Source organism: Colius striatus, chromosome 4 (genome assembly GCF_028858725.1).
Source record: "Colius striatus isolate bColStr4 chromosome 4, bColStr4.1.hap1, whole genome shotgun sequence".
Taxonomy (NCBI): domain Eukaryota; kingdom Metazoa; phylum Chordata; class Aves; order Coliiformes; family Coliidae; genus Colius; species Colius striatus.
The window spans coordinates 55,352,951-55,371,957 of record NC_084762.1 but is presented as its reverse complement, the minus strand read 5'-3'; the positions used below and the strand labels follow the sequence as shown (position 1 = coordinate 55,371,957).

Genomic DNA, 19,007 nt, shown 5'->3' with positions numbered 1-19,007 from the left:
AACCAGGCAGGGTTAAGTTTGAAATGTGCTGGAAAATAACCTGTTTAGTCGTTTTCAAGCCCTGTTGAAAATTTGTGGTAGAAGTTTCTGGCTGGCAACAGAGGTGTCAGTTAAAGTGATGATGTTACAAAAGCAATGCTTTGAAATGTTACCTCAAAGTTGGGTTTTTTAATAGGAATAGGGAGAATGCTCGAATGGTAGCATGAAACTTTCTGGAACAGACTTCAACAGATTTTTGTAACAGTACTAATGTTGTAACCTTTTGAATTAAAAAATGAGTGGATTTTTTTGGTGTTTTCTCCTGAGTGACTTGAATTTATGTAGAGACTTCTTTGGTAGATTTTTAATATATATTTAGTTCGTACTGCATTTGTGAATCTAGAAAGTTTTAGTAGAGCATTACTTTCCTTTAGTAAGAACTGTGAAGTGATGTTTAATCACTGTTTTATATAAAGTAAGCATTGGATATCCCAAGAAATAGGGATTGATGGACAAGGTAATTTTACTATATGCTGTTTATGGATTTATGGTACGTCTGCAGAATGAAGCAGATAGAGACATGGACCTTGAAGTGTGAGGCACTTGGAAATACACAGGACTTTGGGTTTAAAAAGGAGTAAGTTAGGTGCAAGTAGATACCTATTGCTTTTTTGACAAGATAAAAGTAACTTAGTGTGTGTGTTACTTTAGTAAACAAGTTGTGTTTGAAAAAAGAGTGAATCCAGTGAGATGCTTCTGGGAGACTGTATCAGTGAAATAATTTTGCATCATGGTTGTAAGGAAGAGAAGCAGGAAACAGGAGTAGGCCTTACTCATTCCTCCCTCTTGAGGATTACAGGCCTAAGTAATAAAGTAACTTGTCAGAACATATCATTGTATTGCACTGGATTATTTTCAGAATGTAGTGAACAGGATCAGGACTTGAATGTTTAAAAAAAAATTATTTCGCATCTCTTCAGAGGGTGCATCATAAACTTCATTCTCGGGCTGTGAAAGTAAATATTTTGAAACATGTTATTAAAATTATTTATTCAGTGGTTATTGCATGTCATTTTTCTGATTTTTAGAAATTTATCTAAAAGCATCAACCCTAAAGGTTTTAGTGTTCTTGGAGTTTGATGAAGTAGATTGATATTTTTGCTTTTCATTTGAGCATGGCTTTATTATTTGTAGAGACTGTGGTAAATGCATAACTCTAAGATGAGGTTTCAAGTGTCAGGAATGTAACCGTCTTCTATTTTTACACTTGACCTCATTTCTGTTTTCTTTTGCTAAAGGCAACAGGCATATGTTGTTCTGTTGCTGCTGGAAGTGAGTTATGTAAATAACTAGAAATGTTTACATGCAGTAAGCTCTTAAACTTTAGTATTGGCTGAAATACTGAGTATTTTGTCATGAACCACACAGCCTACTCAAAATTACACAAACTGTGACTTGATCTGTTAAAGAACTATGGCTACAGACGCTACACTAGCAGTAATAGGTTGGGAAAGTATGTTTTGATTCTTGTAGTATACCCTCTTGTATTTCATTACAAAAGAGGATTATTTCCCCCTGCCCCCAGCTGTTACTGGCTGCTCTCTGAAGGTGATACTGAAAATAAAAGAGCATCATACTTTACTGTGTTTTTTTACCTGTTCACCAGATACTAAACTATTAAGTATTTCTTTTCTTGAAGAGAAACAGATTTTTTTTAAAATATGCTGGATATTTGGTTCATCCTCTATGTCAAGGTGCCTTAGTTGACTTATGATTAGGGTAATGTTAAACTTTGATTAAGTGTTTGTTGCTTGTATGCCTTTGGCCTTTTCAAATTGAATAGGATTAGATATTCCAAAAGTAGTTGGTTTGTTGTTTGTTTTTTTTAACACATTTCTCAACAGGTCTTCTAGTTCTTAACATTTGACTTTTATAGCTTATGTAAACCTGCTTGAAATGAGTATTTTCTGTTAAATACCTTTGCTCAAAGCTGTGTTTTGTGGCAATGAGTTTTGCAGACTGGTCACTCTTCAGCTTGCTAATTCCTGTGGTATGTGCACAGACAGCAGTTTCTCTTCTGAAAAACAGGTGCATGATACAGACTCAGTGGATATCAGACATCTGTATGGATTAAGCATCACTGGTTCATATTTGTCTTATGAAGTCCAGATACTTTAGTCTTGACAGTGAGCAAGCCTCTATTACCTGGTACCTCTTTTTTGTGTCTGTTAAGCCCTCTAGAGAAGCTTCTTATCTTTCTCCTTTCTCCCAGCCAGTCTGTGACAGCTTATTATTGGACCAACTTAAAATACTTGTAGCCTAGGAATAGGCAGGGCTGTCAGCACACCTCTTAGGACCTGAGACATTTACAAAGTGTGCTGTAAGAACACTGCCAGGTTGTTTCATGAACACTGTTGTCAGATGAAAGATAGGGAATCTTCTATATGTTGGACATTGAGTTAAGTTGATGCCCTTTCCTCATGAGACCTCTTTAATGGAACTTTTGACAGGTCACTAAGCCATCTTGAGCTCCTCAGAGATGAGATAATTTTATGCAGCGTCCTACAAGCACTACCAAACATTTTAGACTGGTTAGAAAAGCAATATTAATGGTTTTGAAATCTACAATTGATGGGATACTACAGGGTACACAGAATTGGGGCAGAGTTGTTCATTCATAACGGAGACATACAACTTGTTGAGATGTAATCACCAGTTTGCATGTTACCTGACTTCTGATGGTAAGCAACAGACGGCAACTATTGTTTTATTGCCATCTTAGTACCATGTGCTATGCAAAAAGCATGCTGCCTTTCTCTGATCAAGTACAATTGCCAGCAGCTGTCTGGTTCCACCACTGAAACTGTATCATACACTGACATAGGCATCAGCTCTTGTCATTATCAGGTATTCAGACTTAATGTTAACTGTCAGCACTGCACTCTGAAATTATTGAAATAATTTAGATTTTTTTTCTTTTTTTTTTTTTTAAATCTTGTAGACAGTATCACTGGACTGACACATAACAAATTTTAGTGGTGTGGGGTTTTTTTTTTTTCTGATTATACTAGCTAACATCTTACTGCTTTGGAAAATGATTTTTAGAGAACTTAAGAGGCTATTATCAGCTTTCTAGTTCATCTGCTTTGGAGTATGAGGAAGAGCTGATTTTGAGGACTAAGCAGCAACTGCTTATTGTCCATCTGTAACAGGCAAATTCTTCATGTCTGACAGACTTCTGCACAGACAGTAATATATGCTTAAAATGTCATTAGACTTTTGGAAAGAAGGGCTAATTAAAACATTCCAGAGGATCTTCTCATCCATGAAAGCTTCTTCATTTTACAAATAACAGTATTTCTTAACAAGTTGTATGACAGACACTGACTAAACTAAAACTTAAGCCTTTTAAGTGAATGGAGTGTTTTCTTGTGTAGTCCTGATTCAAAGCTTTTTGTAACTTGAATGACTAGATCCAGACTGTAGGTATGCAAATCCCAAAGGTCTCATGTATTTTAGGTAGATTGAAAGTATGTTTGTGCAGATGACCAACATATACTGTTTACTAGTGATTAATGAGTCAGTAAACTAGGGCAGTGAGACAGCTTTCCTGTCTCAGCAGGGAGTTTTTGGAGGATGTAATTAAGGCAGGTCAATTAGTTGCCCAGAGGGCATTCTGGAATGTGAACGCTGAAGCTAGGTCTGTGGTGACCATAGTGACAACTGTTGGAGAATCATAGGCACAGCATTACATAAATGGAGGCCACAGCTGAGGACTTGCTCTCTGAGGATATAGGGCTGCTGCTGTAGTACTTTGTTGAGTATAGATTCACACCTTTAAAGTTTCAGAAACTACCCTGGATTCTAGGTTTCACCACAGTATGTCAGACTACACTGATAGCTATCTCAGGTGGATATGGTGAGCTCTTATTTCTTTGCTTTGAAATAGACACTCAGAACATGTTTCTGTGGTGTCACAGGTGGGAGACTTTGAGGAATAAACTGCCTTGCTTTGCAAACCTATTTTGTAGTAGTAAAGAGAACTGAGACAGGATGTGGTTTTAAGTTATGCATTTAAAGTTGTATCCAGGAAATACATAGGATTCTTTGCTTTGTAATAAAAGGTAATAAATTTTTAAAGTCTTTATCAGCATACCTGAAAACAGGTCTGACTGTAGAACTACTGTAGAACTGCTGTATAAAAAATGTTCCTTTCAGCATTCAGTACTTGCTATCATGTGAAGAGTGTGAGAAAAACAAATTCAGTAGAGAGGAAATCATAGACTGAGAAATAAATGTATCCAAATTTTAAAGAAGGAAAAAGAAATGTGTTTGTGGTTTGTGTTTTGGTTTTGTTTTTTTTTTTTTTCTGAGTGGACAACCAGCCAAATACTGTGTTACTACTTTTTAAGTTCCTGTGAACTGTCTCCATTTCGGGGAGGGGAAGGGGGGAAGTCAAAAGGTTCAGTAAGGTTGGTTAAAAAATCTTGCCCTTGTGTAACTTTACCAAGGTTAAAGTCATTTGATACGAAATTTGGGCTGATGTGCTTGTCACTGCTCATAGATTTGTGGAGTGCCATAAGCTTCAGTCCACGTTCAGAGAGAAATGCAGCACCATGTGTGCTACTTTGTGTGTTCAGGTGACAGGAGGTATGAAGGAAGAGTGAGAGCAAGCTCACCTGGAGTCTTGTATAAACAGCTGTTGAGGGCCTGAACAGGAGGAACAAGGATGAAGCTTAAAACAGGCTTGACAAACATTTTCTGCCCAAGTAGGTCAATGCAATTCAGGTTAAGTCAGTAGTTGTAGCTGTTTACAATCATTTGGCTTAACATTAATCCTGTGGTCTGTTCCTTGCTCCATTGCTGTATTACAAAGAACCTTGAAGTATGTGTTGTGGGGTGCATTAGATTGGAGAGCTGACTGTACTTGTTTTTGTACTTGTTTCTGTTTTACTTGAAAAGCTTCTTGAAATGATCCACTGAACAGCTGGTTAGTAGTCTAGAGCATAGACCTTAAAAAGGTGCAGTGTTTCCAATAGAGATTTCCTTAATGCACTAAGTAGTGTGTTACTAAATCCTGAAAGTAAAGTTTCCTTCTTTGTAAACTATTTAGAGTGACAAAAAGCTGTGGAAGAGAGGGCAGTTTAAGTAGCAGCTAATTTTCGAAAGTACTTAGACATTTTATTGCCTTTAGCAGCAAGGAATATGTATAAAAGTTTAAAAAAATGTTTGTAAAGACTTAATTCTGAAATACGTGTCTCAATTTATTCAGATTTTTGTAGTCACCCTACCACAGTTACCTTAAGCACACAGTTTTTATTTTGGTTTTCTCCTCCAGCCTTTGCCTGCTTAAGCTAATGTTACAATTTCTTTTTAGATAGTAATCAATCATTCTGTTCGTTCAAAAAGTCCTGCTGAAATCTGATACTCAGTTCTTCAGTTTGGAGTTGAATCTCCATTTATGTGGCACTGTTTGAATACTTGGGAAGAAGGGTGAAGCTAAATTTAAAAATTGAGTCTGTTGTAGGAATTCACTGGATAGGATGAGGACAGGCAAAACATAATTTTGGGTTCATTATGACTGCAGGAGTGGCACATATTGAGTCTGAACAGAAGTAGTCTAACACTTGTTAGTCCAGGGAATTTTAAAATTCAGCTGATCAGAGTGATGTTACTTCTGCCACGAGTAACCTGAAACTGTTAATAAGGAGGCTGAAGTGTTCCAGGCCTTCGTGCACTTTTTTTGTTAATTTCCTCCAGTCCTCAGTCACAGAATATTCCTTTTTGGGGATACTTTAACAGATGACTCCTATGTCTATATTGAGGTACTTGAGATTCTGTGGACTTCGCAAAGATAAGGTTCTGTTTGTCAAATTAACTGGATAACTTGCTAGCATGATATTTAATGTATTTAGGAGTGTGTGGGTGACCTAAGGAAATAACTTGAAGTCCAAATGTAATTGTGAAATTTTTGAAAAGTGCAAAACTTGTGTCCCTTTGAGAACTGGCAAAAAAACTCCAGTTTGGCAAACCTTGCATCTGGTTACTAGCTTCTCAGATTTTTGCCAACTACTTTACTAACGTCTCAGAGTTCTGCATAGCTTTATAAAATGGTGAAGAATTAAAATGTACTCAAATTGCTGACACTTCTTATGTTCACATAGACAAAGAATACCTTTTTAATCTGGTAATATTTTAAAAAAAGCCCGACCAGACAAAAACCATTAGAAATTACTTATGATAAGTAATTCTAGTAAAAATTGTTGCAAGTTAGATCAGAAATAGGTCAATGACTTGTGTGCATTTTCACATAAATTCCAAAGCTGTACTGCATTGACACTTCATTTTTTTACTTTGAATATAAGAAACCTCAAGATAAAGTAATTCAACTTATAAAAAGAAATAGTGTGATTTTCTTAATTGCACTTGGCTTTAATCAGTGATTTTTTTTTTTTTTTTTTAAATTCAGGACCGTATTAAAATTTTAACTCCTAAACTACAACTTCTGATAACTTGTTTATTCTAAAGATTCCTAAGGCTAAAGGCAGTTGCTGCATTTTGTTAGTTATGCACTCTGCCCCTCTCTTCATATATGTCTGTATCTCTTGGTGTAATAGAAGTCGAAATGCTGCTTGTGGTCTTTGAACTGCATGCATTTCAATTTAGGTATCTGTGAGCTTCACAGGATGCTTTTTGTGAGCTTTGCAGCTAGGTAAAAAGTTTTATCATAGTATGCGCTGCTGTCTTTATCTTGGCCCTAGGTCAGCTGTCAGAAGGAAGCTTTGACTTGCCCTTTTTCTCCATCTGTGCTAAAATAGCTTGTGAGGTGGTGTTGTGTGTGTGTATGTGTTCAAAATAGTAGAAAATCTATCTGATTTCATTAATCTATTGGCTCTGTTAGAAGCAAGTAACTTTAATCAGGTAAAAGCTTACAAAAATATAAATACTGGAGGAAGGTAAAATGTAAAATATTTCACTACAGCACAAGAGGTTACTTTAAAAAAATACTATTTCTAATGTGTATTTTTAACAAAATGCTTTCCACTGGAGTAGCATTTTTGCTTTTCTGTAGCTGTACAGTCCAGAGTAGAACACCAGAACAGATTAATGAAAGCAAACCAAAAGCAAGATAACAAAAAAGCAAACAATAATATCACTGTCTAGTTGATGATACCTTTTTCATCCATGGGCAATGTACCCAGAATAAGAAGCAACTTTCAAGCACACTTCCAACTAGCCACTCTCTTCTGCTCTGTAAGTGGCCCATCCTTGGTAGAAGGCTGTCTGTTTTCTCACTTTCTTCCCCTATGGTGTTATGCTGTGTACCAGACTTTTTTTGTTCTTACCATTGAGAGTATGTGTGATAACCACTAAGGAAGGCGAAATGCTTAGGTGTCATCAGTAGAAAATCTTGGGATAATACAGGAAATTCAGCTGTCAGATAATACCAAGAATACAGAATGAAAAAATACTTGAATAAATGAATTTTGTTTTAGCATAGTGACTGTATGGAAATTAGCAAATTTCCGGGGGAAAAAAAAATTATTTGCAATTAATAAAGGCTTTAGCTTGGAACCAGCCTTTCTCCATCTGAGGGTGTCTGTATTTGCCCTCTAACCAGTTGAGTGTAGAGAGCTGGTGAAGTTCCCCATCTGCTGGTTCCAGGTGGTGAATGCATGCTGCAGGTACGGCTGGAAGAGCTGTTGCTGTCTCAAAGGTAGCAGCTGCATGAGTTTTCGAGAAACTTCACTCTTAGATTTAATTCTTAGTAAAAATTGTTTCCAAACATAATAAAATAATGAACTTTTTAGGATGAAGTCACGGAAAAGCCTACTGCTTTAATCACTGTAGATTAACTTGTTAAAATGTGACGCAAATACAACACTTGTTTAGGTGTGATGCAAATACAGATAATGGAGCAGGGCTGAAACGTTTTTACAAATTATTTTTTACATAAAACCCCTAAACCTCCCTGAAGTTCCACATTTTCTGTTGAAATTGTCTTATTTTTTCACAAATAGGGATTTTCCTGTGCAAAAATATACATAGGGTTACTTGTTCTACTGTGTGACTCTAGAATGTTGAGAAGAGGGGTTTTTTTTTCTACATCAAAGATTTTCTTCATGCTCAGAAGTTTCATTGGGGAGGGGGGTTGAGGGGGTTACTCTTCACATTCCATTACTTGGTGAGAATGGGTTTTGCTTTAGACAGCAGGCTGTAGCTGAGTGTTGAACAGTCATCATTTCACCCATTATTTTACCAGGGCTCTAGCAGCCCCTTAGCATTACCTCTAACTATCTTTTTCGTTAAATATATTTGTAGTTAAAGAGAAGCATTGTGGTTGTGTAATGTGGTAAATTTGAGTTTGTGTGCTTGAAATTTTTAAAGCTAGTTAAATATATTAGCACTAGTACTGTATGGTTATTGATCTTTATTAATGACTTTGTGTTTTATGTAAAATAATGCAAGGCAAGGATAAGGAAATACTTTATCGTAGAATCATTACGGATGGTAAAGACCTTTAAATCATCAAAATCCAACCACTAACTTCACGCTGCTAAGTCTGTCACTAAACTAAAAAATATCCCTCAGCACTTCATCTACATGTATTTTGAATATCTCTAGGGATGGTGACTCCACCATCTCCGTGGGCAGCCCATTCCAATGCTTAACCCTCTTAGTGAAAAAGTTCTTCCTAATGTCCAATCTAAACCTCCCCTGGTGCAATTTCGACCTGTTTCCTCATGTTCATTACTGAAGAGATCAACCCTCACCTCACTGCAACTCCCCATCAGGTAGTTGTAGAGAATGATCATATCTCCTCTCAGCGTCCCCTTCTCTAGGCTAAACATCCCCAGCTCTCTCAGCCACTCATTGGACTTGTTCTCTCGATCCTTCACCAGGTTCATTGCCCATCTCTGGACGTGCTCGAGCACCTCAATGTCCTTGGAGGGAGGGGCCCAGAACTGGACACAGTATTTGAGGTGTGACCTCCCTTTGCTAGGGAGTACAAGGAATCAATCGCCTCCTTGGTCCTGCTGGTCACACTATTTCTAATACAGGCCAGGATACCATTGGCATATGTGTCTCAGGATGGTGTTCAAGATATTCTGTTCCATAACCTTTCCCAGCACTGAGGTCAGGCTGACATGCCTGTAGTTCCCAGGATCTTCCTTCCAACCCTTCTTGTAGATGTGTCACATTTGCCATCTTCCAGTCCTCTGAGACCTCCCTGGTGCACCAGGACTGCTGGTACATGATGGAGAGTGGCTTGGCGAGCATTTCCGCCAGCTCCCTCAGCACCTTTGGGTGGATTCCATCTAGTCCTATCTACTTGTGTGTGTCAAGACAGAGCAGCAAGTCACACACCATTTCTGCTTGTGCTCAGGTGACTCCAGTCTGTCCCATGTCCCTGTCTTCTGGCTCTGGTGGACAAGTGCCCAGAGAAGAGCTAGTTTTAATACTGAAGACTGAGTCAAAGAAGACATTAAGCACTACAGCCTTTTTCCTCATCAGAATTGCAAGTAGAAATGTGGTTTCCTTTGTTGGAAGACTGTTTTGTGATGGCTGTGTAGACAGGGGATGGTTGAAAATTGTACGGCTTTTGATATTGGATACTGTGAAAACATTTCATTTAAGTAAAAAGAAAATAGCAGTCCAAAACAGAATTAAAAACTTAATCTTAGTTTTCCCTTATTTAGGGTTATGGGAATCTTTATATATGTCCATTCTGCTCAGAACTGATCTTTAATCATGTTGGTACTTTGAATTCTGAGTTTAGTGTTCAGAAGTATTCATTTACTCCTTAGACTGCAGTCCAGCATATAAGTACTTTTTTTTTTTTTCCCATTCACACAGAATCACGGAATGGTAGGGGTTGGAAGGGAAATCATCTAGTCCAACCTAAAGGAGATTCAAATTGAGCCGGTTGCACAGGAGAGCATTCAGGCAGGTTTTGAAAACCTCCAGAGAAGGAGATTCCACAACTACTCTGGGAAGCTTATTCCAGTGCTCTGTCACCCTCACACAAAGTGTTTTTTCCTTATGTTTAAATAGAATTTCTTATCTTCCAGCTTTTGTGCATTACCCCTTGAGACAATGCTCTTAACATACACCTTTTAAATACTTACGTTAATGAGATTGCTCCTCAGTCTTCTCTAGGCTGAACAGTCCCCAAGTCCCACAGCCTTTCCTCTTCAGAATGCTTTTCTTCAGAGTCATTGCTGTTTGCAGTTTAATCCTTCAGGAAAATAGTTCAAAGCCACTGGACTTGAAGACACTTGTAGTTTCTAGATGTTTCCATTTGATTTCATGGAAAGGTTTATTAGTACTATTTTGATAGAGACCTGATAAATATGTGGAAAAGGATACATTAGCGTTCTAAGAAGGTTCTTAATTTAAAGTATTTAACCATAAAAATAGTGTTATGGTGATCCCCATGTTGTAAACTTAGGAACAAGTTTTGTTCTGATAACTTAAATGCCCTTGGGCATCAGCGTTGTGTTTGAATTCCTGACTCCTGAATTTGCTCAGAGGCGTGTACTAAACAGGATTTTGCTAAATTGCCTTGGAATATTCTCATATAAGAGAATCCATTTGTATTTTTAAAAAGAAAGATTGATGAAAAATTATTGTCCAAAAGAGACAGGTTGAACGCTTTCAAAAGGTGATACTCAGGCAATTGGAGAGTCAGGGATAACTTTTTTTTTTTTTTGACTAGGTTACTTACAACATGCAACAAGATTTCTGGTGGTCTTTTTCTTTTGGCTATCTAAGCTGACTTTGTAATAAATGTTAACTATCTCACTCTGGGTAATCTATTTGTCTAGAGGTGGTGGAATAAACTTTCTTGTTTTCCTTTCTTCCAGTCTCCTGTTGCCATTTTACTGGCAATTCATGCAACATTAAAAAATGTTAACATCCGGATTTTGAATTCAATGTTTAATGTAGTAACTGCAGATAAAATACTGATCTCAAGGAACTGGTTTGAAGTGACTGTACTGTATAGAATTAATGAAGCCTGCTAGTTACTTAAGAGCCATCAAGCTGTTGAAAACTTAAAGGTAATGTAAGGAATTGGTTTTCCTCTAGTGAATATGGCAGGCATTAAGAGTTTGGGTACTCAGAGAGATTTCCTCTGCTGAATCCAGAGCAGAGCAGTGTGCGGTTATGTCCGCACTAGTATCCTGGTTCAACTCAAAAGGAAATATCTGAGGCATCTCTTGGACATCACCACTCCCCCGGCTTTGTCTCTCACTGTGGAGTGACTTCAGACCATTTAAACATGGTTCCTTTCAGATGGAATGTAAGTTGGTATGTGCTTCAACTTCTGTTGGACATCTAGTCCAAAAGCAGTTGCAGTCCTCCTACATGTATGTAATACGTGTGATAACATTTCTGGTACTGTAGTTTTTTCAAAGAGTCTGCTGAAACTCTTAGGCTGCAATGCTTGTTAATGTAGACAGCTTGTGTTGACATTTTAAATCTAAGCTGAAAAACATTGGGGGCAGAATTTTCATTAAGTCCTAGTTATCCTGACTCTTAATAGTTCTGCTTCATAAAGCAATACAGTGCATAAAGCAATATTTCATCACCTTCTAATAGTTTTTTATTTGTTTCTCCTTTGAAACTCAAGTTATGTGCACATATGTATTTTCCAGGATTCGATTGTGGTGTGCTTCTGAAAGAAGAACTGAAAATCCATTACATACTTAGACTTTTGGGAGAACTCTCCTCCTAATGTATATTGCAAACTAATTGAATTATCGTAGAAATTCAGCATGGGAGGAGCTGTGAGTGCTGGAGAAGACAACGATGACTTAATTGATAACTTGAAAGAAGCTCAGTACATTCGCACTGAGAGCGTGGAGCAAGCCTTCAGAGCAATTGATCGTGGTGACTATTATCTGGAAGGATACAGGGACAATGCTTATAAAGACTTGGCTTGGAAGCATGGAAATATACACTTGTCAGCACCTTGCATTTATTCTGAAGTCATGGAAGCACTGAAGCTTCAGCCTGGATTATCTTTTCTAAATCTGGGTAGTGGAACCGGATACTTGAGTACAATGGTGGGATTAATATTAGGTAACTTAAACAATTTTGTTTTAATGTAGTGTTTTGGTATGTTTTTAGAAGGTCATACAAACCCTGTAGAATTTTACTACTTTAAAAATCACTATACTCAAGGCTAAATGTCTGAGATATGTTATTAAAATATTATCTACAAGCTGTTCACTGATGTTGCTGTTCAGGGATATTTCATGAAGTGTTTTGAAAGAGACAGTTGTTCCTTCTTGCCTTTCCATAGTCTGAAATTCTGATTTGAAAGGAAGCAGTCCTTTTGATACTTGAAAAGGCACAGAGGAACAATTCTTGAGGGCTAAAATTTTGGTCTGCATTTGCACGACTCTTTGTTCCCTGACTCTGGTTACTGCTGGGTTACTATTTTGATCTTTAGTTTATAGAAAGAAAAATATAAAGTCTAATGACTTTTGAGGAAACTTAATTGAAAATCAAATCTCTATCAGTGTGTAAATGATTATTTTAAAATGCTACTAATACTAATACTAATAATTTTATTAGTGAGGAAGATTTTGGGATGTAGACTGGAAAGACTGTTTAAGCACTGCAGGTCTGTGGGTTTTTAAACAGATTAGCACTGTATTTGTTTTCTTTTGCTTTTGAGTACATTTCCTGTGTGGCAAAAAGATGAAATGAAATATAGCTGTCGAAATTTAAATTTTAAAATGTACCTTACAGAGAATAATGCTTTAAATCTCGCTCCCCCCAATATTTAGAATACAGAGCATGTGTACCAACAAATAAATTTTTTACAAATTATTTTTGTTATATAAAATCACTTATTAGTATGTAGTTTTCATAGATACCCATGTGATACAGTCAATACAATTATTTTTCATATTGGTTACAGAAACAGTACTGACAGATGTATATAGATTTTGCATATATTTACATATACACAACTGGAGTGTGAAGAGTGGATCTGTTAATTTTCAAGTAGTTTATTTTCTGTCATGTTTTTATTTATTAAAGAGCAGAAACTATCTCAAATAGTGTATAACAAATACCATTTGTTGCCAGCTCTAGCAGTGTGTTTTGTTCTGGTTAACTGCAGTAAGTTTAACAGATTCTGCAGTTCTGTGGAAATAGAAATTACATTCATTCACAGGTTAAAAAAAAAAAATAAAACCCCTAAGGTATCTAGTCTATTACAGTATTGTTTTACCCTTATCAATGGTAAAAGTGTTTGAGAGTTGATATTTTTAATTAGACTGTAATTCAGCATTCTATTTCAATATTAAAACAATGAGGAAATATTGATGCATTTTTTTCTCCAAAATGTTTGCTCAAGATAGTATTAATTTCTCTTCCGTGTAGGAAGCTTTGTCATTTCATTATTTTTCCTTAACATGTTTAAAAGAGAAAGTGCAGATACATATAGCAATTGTATCCATGTGTTTGTTTAACCTATTTTGAGTGGCTGTTGGTTGGCTTTTGAATGTTCCTGGGTTTGACCTATCCTTACCAAGCAGAACGTCTATCCTTCAGAGTATTATATGCAGAGTTGAAGACATTAAAGAGGAAAAGACTTGTCTCCTACAGGGAGTGAGACTGGCTGACAGCCCCCGAGAAGAACAGTTACCCTGCAGATGTTCCCACAGAGACAGCTCAGGTGCTGATACCTGTCTAGTGACAAAAACAGAAGAGCGTGGTGCAGAGTGCTCAGCTGCTTGCAGAAGTAGACTTTCCATGTTTCTATACCCAGTCTCCAAAGTCCGCTTAGTGTTGTAATGTGGTTTGAGTGCTAGACTGAGGTGTGGAAAGTATAAGTACAATTGATGTGCCTGTATTACCTTACTCTGATTCCTTTGATAAAATCACTAGATATGTGTAATCATTCTTCTTTATTTTAGTGTTTCTTCTAAAGTTTGTTTCCTTTACTTAACAAAGAAAAAATAAACAGATGTTGTTTTATGATAAACCATCTATATTTTTAAAAGTTCACATTTTTTAAAAAGTGTTTTTATTATGCACTTCAATTAGTAAAAGAGAACCATGTGTTTTTTGGCAGTAGTTGCGTATTTTTGAATTAGACAATGTAGTGGGTAGTATTTATGCCATGTTGACAGTATCAGAATGACTAGATTAAATAAAAAAAAAAAAAAAACTGATAAACAGTTGTAAATTTAGCAACATGATAAAAACAACTCACCAACATACAGAGATCAAATTAACTATTGCCAAAAACTACACTTATCTAGCCTGAGCATTAAAATAGAATTGCTAACTTGTTACGCTGGAAGAGGCCAGGTGATTTTGGAGAGTAGCTGAGAAGTTGGTTTCACATTTTTAGAATGTCTATTGGCTTAAACGTATAGCTGTGACTCTCCTGATGAAAGAAGAGAACATGTTTCTCAAATTTCTCTTGAAATTACAAATGCTATGATGTATTATAATGTGGAATCTTGCATTCATAGACGTAATTTCAAGCTGTAGGAGCAACTGACATTTACAGGGTTTTTTTAGTTCTTTGTTTTTCAAAACTGAGTGTTGAAAAAAATTATATATGAATTTTGGAACAGATGATGCATTTTTAATTTACTTTAATGACGTCAAAAGAATGGGGATTAATTTTTAATTAAAGAAAACTTACCTTGGATGCTGTTGGATGCTGTAGAACTGAAACTATACTAATTAGAAACATCATAGCCAATTAGTGTGCAAAGGAACATCAAATAATGAAACAGCCAGGAATGCCTATGGTAATGCTTTTCTTAATGTAATAGTTAAACTAAGTTTAGAGTAGATATGGCTGTCAACAAGAAGCATATTGTAGTCAAGATCTTGAAGCTAACAAATTAAGAAACATTTAGAATTCAGTAGAGAATGTAAACACAACTTTTTTGTCTAATCTGACTGATGTTTGCTTTCTCTTTTTTCCCCTTTCCTTTCACTTCTCTGATTCTGTGCTCCAGTGACTGAAGTCCCTCAGCTATGAGTGCATGTTAAGTATAAAATCCCCACAGCAAATGTGACTATCTGATTCAGATTCCTTCCTGATGTGGATAATCTTCATAATACTGTCTCATGATTTCTTCTTATTCCTGAAATATAGCATTAGCTTTTGGCATGCAAATTAACTTTGGGAGTATTATTGGTTTGATTGCAGGAAGGCAGTGTTGCAATGGTGGTGGATTTCAGTGTTTAGATGGAAATTATTACATAATGAAATCAGGAACAGACTTCTGATTTTGGAACCTGCAAAATAGAGGAGCAGATGGGTGTAAAGGGCATAATACCCAATCTCTGAATTGTCAAAAGCTGAAAATTTTAATGTAAGGGAACTTCAAAATTGAAATACCAAAATACAGACTAAATTTTAATTTGAAATGTTTGTATTCCAACTAAATAGTTTGTTGAAAATACAAGTTTTTATTACTTCACTGTCGTCAGATTCATTTTTTTCTGCATGCTTATGGAGCAAATTCATTCTATAAAATTTATTTGCCACACTTCTGTCCCTGTTCTTTCATTGATCCTTTGACCTTTCTCTTAAGCATTGGTAATGTAAATGCAAAAAATAACTTTGTTTAACGGTGTTGGAGACTTCTATGTTTTGTTAACAGTTTCACAGATAAAAGGTGAAATTCTGTTCCATGCAGCTGTGCTGAATTTAAAGAAACAAAGCGACCAACAAAAAACAACAAAAATCCCCCAAAATCCAACCCACCTTGCTGTTTTTATTTACAGGACCTTTTGGAATAAATCACGGAATAGAGCTTCATTCAGATGTGGTAGAATATGCCAAGGAAAAATTGGAGAGCTTCATAAAATATAGTGATAGCTTTGATAAGTAAGTATCAATTTGTCTAGTTCACTTTGCAGTGATATGTTTTTATACTGAGTGCATCATTAGTTCTGAGTTTAGGGAAGGGAGAAGAATGGCGTCACACAACCAAAACATAAAACTACCAATTCATTACAGTAGTTCCTGAGGTAAGTTAAGGCTTAAGAAAGCATTCTTTAGAAGTATAGTAATGTTCTGCTGTGTAAACACTTAACAAAATTGATTTCCCTGCCATGGTCTGTATACATAGATGCACACATGTATGTATGGGCACGTACTTGCATATATACTTAATTGTGAAAGAGAATAACGTGATATGCAGGTGTTTCTTTTGTGTATAGAGTAATTTGTATTCATTAAGTCAGATTTTGTTACATAATTGAATATCAGCTTTCTGCACAATATTAAACTTTGTCCTAATCTTCTACTGTTAATCTAGACATGAGTAAATGTATCTGATTGTCTTCATGTTTATTACCTGAAGAGATGGACTTGGGAGTATTTGTCTGTGTTCATATACCTCTCATTCTAATTGGTATTCTTCTGGGTTACAGGGCTTTAATTAAACCTCATTGATTCTACCTACTCAACAATTATTATTTACTAGTTTTAAGTTGTCCCATAGGAATCTGATCATGGATCTCTCCTCCTCTGAAAGGGAAATCTAGGTTCTCTAGCTCAGTATGTTCTTTGTAAAGACTTTTTCAATACAGACAGTAAGTCTTAAAACAGTGATTATAAGGTAGCATCTGGAAATAAAGAAAAGCTATTGGGTTGTGGGAGTAGCCTAAGAATTACATGTCTTTTTGCCTTTTCCCCACCAGACATCAGAGAGAATTCTCTTTCCTTTAACTTTTGTTGTAATGTACTTTCTGAACTGCTGTGTTGGCTGGAGCTCAGTCTACATTTTTCCATACTTAGAACTTCCTGAGCTCTGGTCTGATCAGACCTTCCTTCATTTGCTCATAAGTAACAGAAGAGTGGTATAATCCTGGTATTACCTGTATCTGAATTCTATTCTGTGCTTCTGATATTGGCTAGATGATTTTAGTCCTATGTTCTCCCATTAGAATATATTAAATATGTGAAAGAAAATATGTATCTGTTATTACTACTGTGTTAATTTGAATACAAGCAGTGTTGTTAACTAAGGTTAACACATACAGAAGCCAAAATAAATGAAAACAGATTCAATCAGGAACTGTATGATGCACTTTAAATGATCTGTCTTTAAGAAAAGTGTATGAAATGTGATCGCTCATGTTCATTACTAATACTGCATTAGTGGCTCTAAGTTCAATGTAGCTGCCAGCTAATCAATTCCTGCACACACCTGTAGTCCTGCATTCTTGAAGGTTTTGACGGAAATGTTTTTCCAATCTGGTGATACATTTATACAGAAATGAAGAGAAATTAAATGAGGAGTAGCAAGGAAATGTTACTATTGTTTAACCAAAATAGGATTATTTATGTAAATGGATATCAGAACACTGCGACTTGTACTTCAAAACACACGAGAACTGGAAAACAAAGTCGCTAAACTTGGCTTAAGTGAATGTCGGTGTTGTACCTATATTGTGTTTGAAGGAAATAAGTGATCATAAAAAGGAAATTATCTAAATATTCTTAAAGGAGAAGAGGTGTATTTTGCCATAAATCATCAAAGATCATCTTTGGGGATGGTGTTGTAAATGCTGTTTACTGTTCAAAATGATAGATAAATGGATTTTGATTTATACAATGAGGGGAGAAAAGTCAGCAGGTTAGTGAATATGATCTAAAATTTGTATATTGTATCTTAGCATATGCTTTTTAACAAGCCACTTTTTCCTCACAACAGTATAATACTAAGCAATGGCTACAGAAACACCCTCCTCACCAACCTAACAAAAAGTACACTTCTGTGAAAGTGGTTTTTGATAGACATCTACTTGGTAATAGCTGCACTGCAGTTGACATGGTACTGATTTGGCTGTTTGTATTTTGTCTTTTGTGGGAGGATTTGTAAATTGGCTGAATAACTGTTGGAGGATAACTACGTTCTTCCTAAATACTGTACATTTTAATGTCATTAATGCAAGTGATGTGTGGGATTTTTTGTCTAGGGGTCATTCTGCATACTTTTTTAATACAAAGAAGTTAATACAGCATATCTTGAAGTTTGATTTGTCTCAAAGTAGTATGCTAAAGGTCAGTAAATCTGGTTTTGATTCTTGTTTTACTAACTTCTTTCTGTATCTTCATTTATAACTGAAAGATATTTACCCAAAATCATGCAGACTATAACATTTAAACTTAACTACTGATTTAGTCAGCTTGGTGGTCAGATGAAAGGCCACCCAAGAAAAAGGTGTGCATTTTCTGTCTGCTGTTGAACACTGATGTATACCTAGCAGGCATCCTTACTGTTTGAAGATAGATTTCGTGTGGCATACTGGTATGAATGGAGTTAATTGTCAGAGTGGATGTGTGCATGTGATAGGGTAGAACACCTTAGACTTGCCAGCAGCCTCTGATGAGGCACACGAGCGACAGGAGATGCACAGAGGCCGTGATCCATTTTCCTTGCAGTAACAGCGTTATGTGGATGTGGAATTCTGTAAGACTTTGCATTGCCACCTCTCTGCATTCTTCTAACGTGTAATGTTCTTCAGTCTAGTCTGAGTATTTTAAGCAGTCTGCTTTGGAAAGAAAAAACGGGTTCAACGTTATGGGTAGATTCTTTTAGAACTTCAACCTAGATCTTAACCACAAAGTTACAAAATACTGATTTTTCCTTTGCTTGGAGCAATAGGTATTGACTTTGCACGTGACTTGTGTGTGTAGCTGCGTCATGATGTTTTAGGTGAGCTTTTTCGTAATAAAACAAGATGGAATATTGCTTTGCCTTTTTTGAGGGAATGATCCAGTGTTGATGTGGTATAATGTGACTTATTTCTTAGTGCTTGATACGGATGTTATTGACATGTAATTAAAATCTGTACTTTTCTGTGATTGAGGTAGGTGCTTGACCAAAGACTTGAAAGCATTGTAAAAATAGCATATCAGAAGGATTTGAGATGCATTCTCTGCCTAAAGTGAGGATTGTCTACCTCTGGTAGCTGTTCTTCTCTCAGGTTTGGCCTCCTGAACTGTTCATTGAAGGAAAAAAATTGTC

General features: G+C 36.2%; 1 protein-coding gene across 3 annotated transcripts in view; it reads left to right on the top strand.

Annotated features, from left to right (window-relative positions):
• Positions 1-19,007, top strand: part of PCMTD1 (protein-L-isoaspartate (D-aspartate) O-methyltransferase domain containing 1) — a 41,790-nt gene that overhangs the window by 8,753 nt on the left and 14,030 nt on the right. The window contains exons 2-3 of one of the 3 annotated variants that reach the window (XM_061996065.1): positions 11,640-12,066; positions 15,754-15,856. The exons of 1 other annotated variant lie outside the window; for it this stretch is intronic. In XM_061996065.1, the coding sequence (XP_061852049.1) occupies positions 11,760-12,066; positions 15,754-15,856 (410 nt within the window). In that variant the 5' untranslated portion in view covers positions 11,640-11,759. The remainder of the gene's footprint in view (positions 1-11,639; positions 12,067-15,753; positions 15,857-19,007) is intronic. One more of the 3 variants, XM_061996066.1, reaches the window with a different exon arrangement.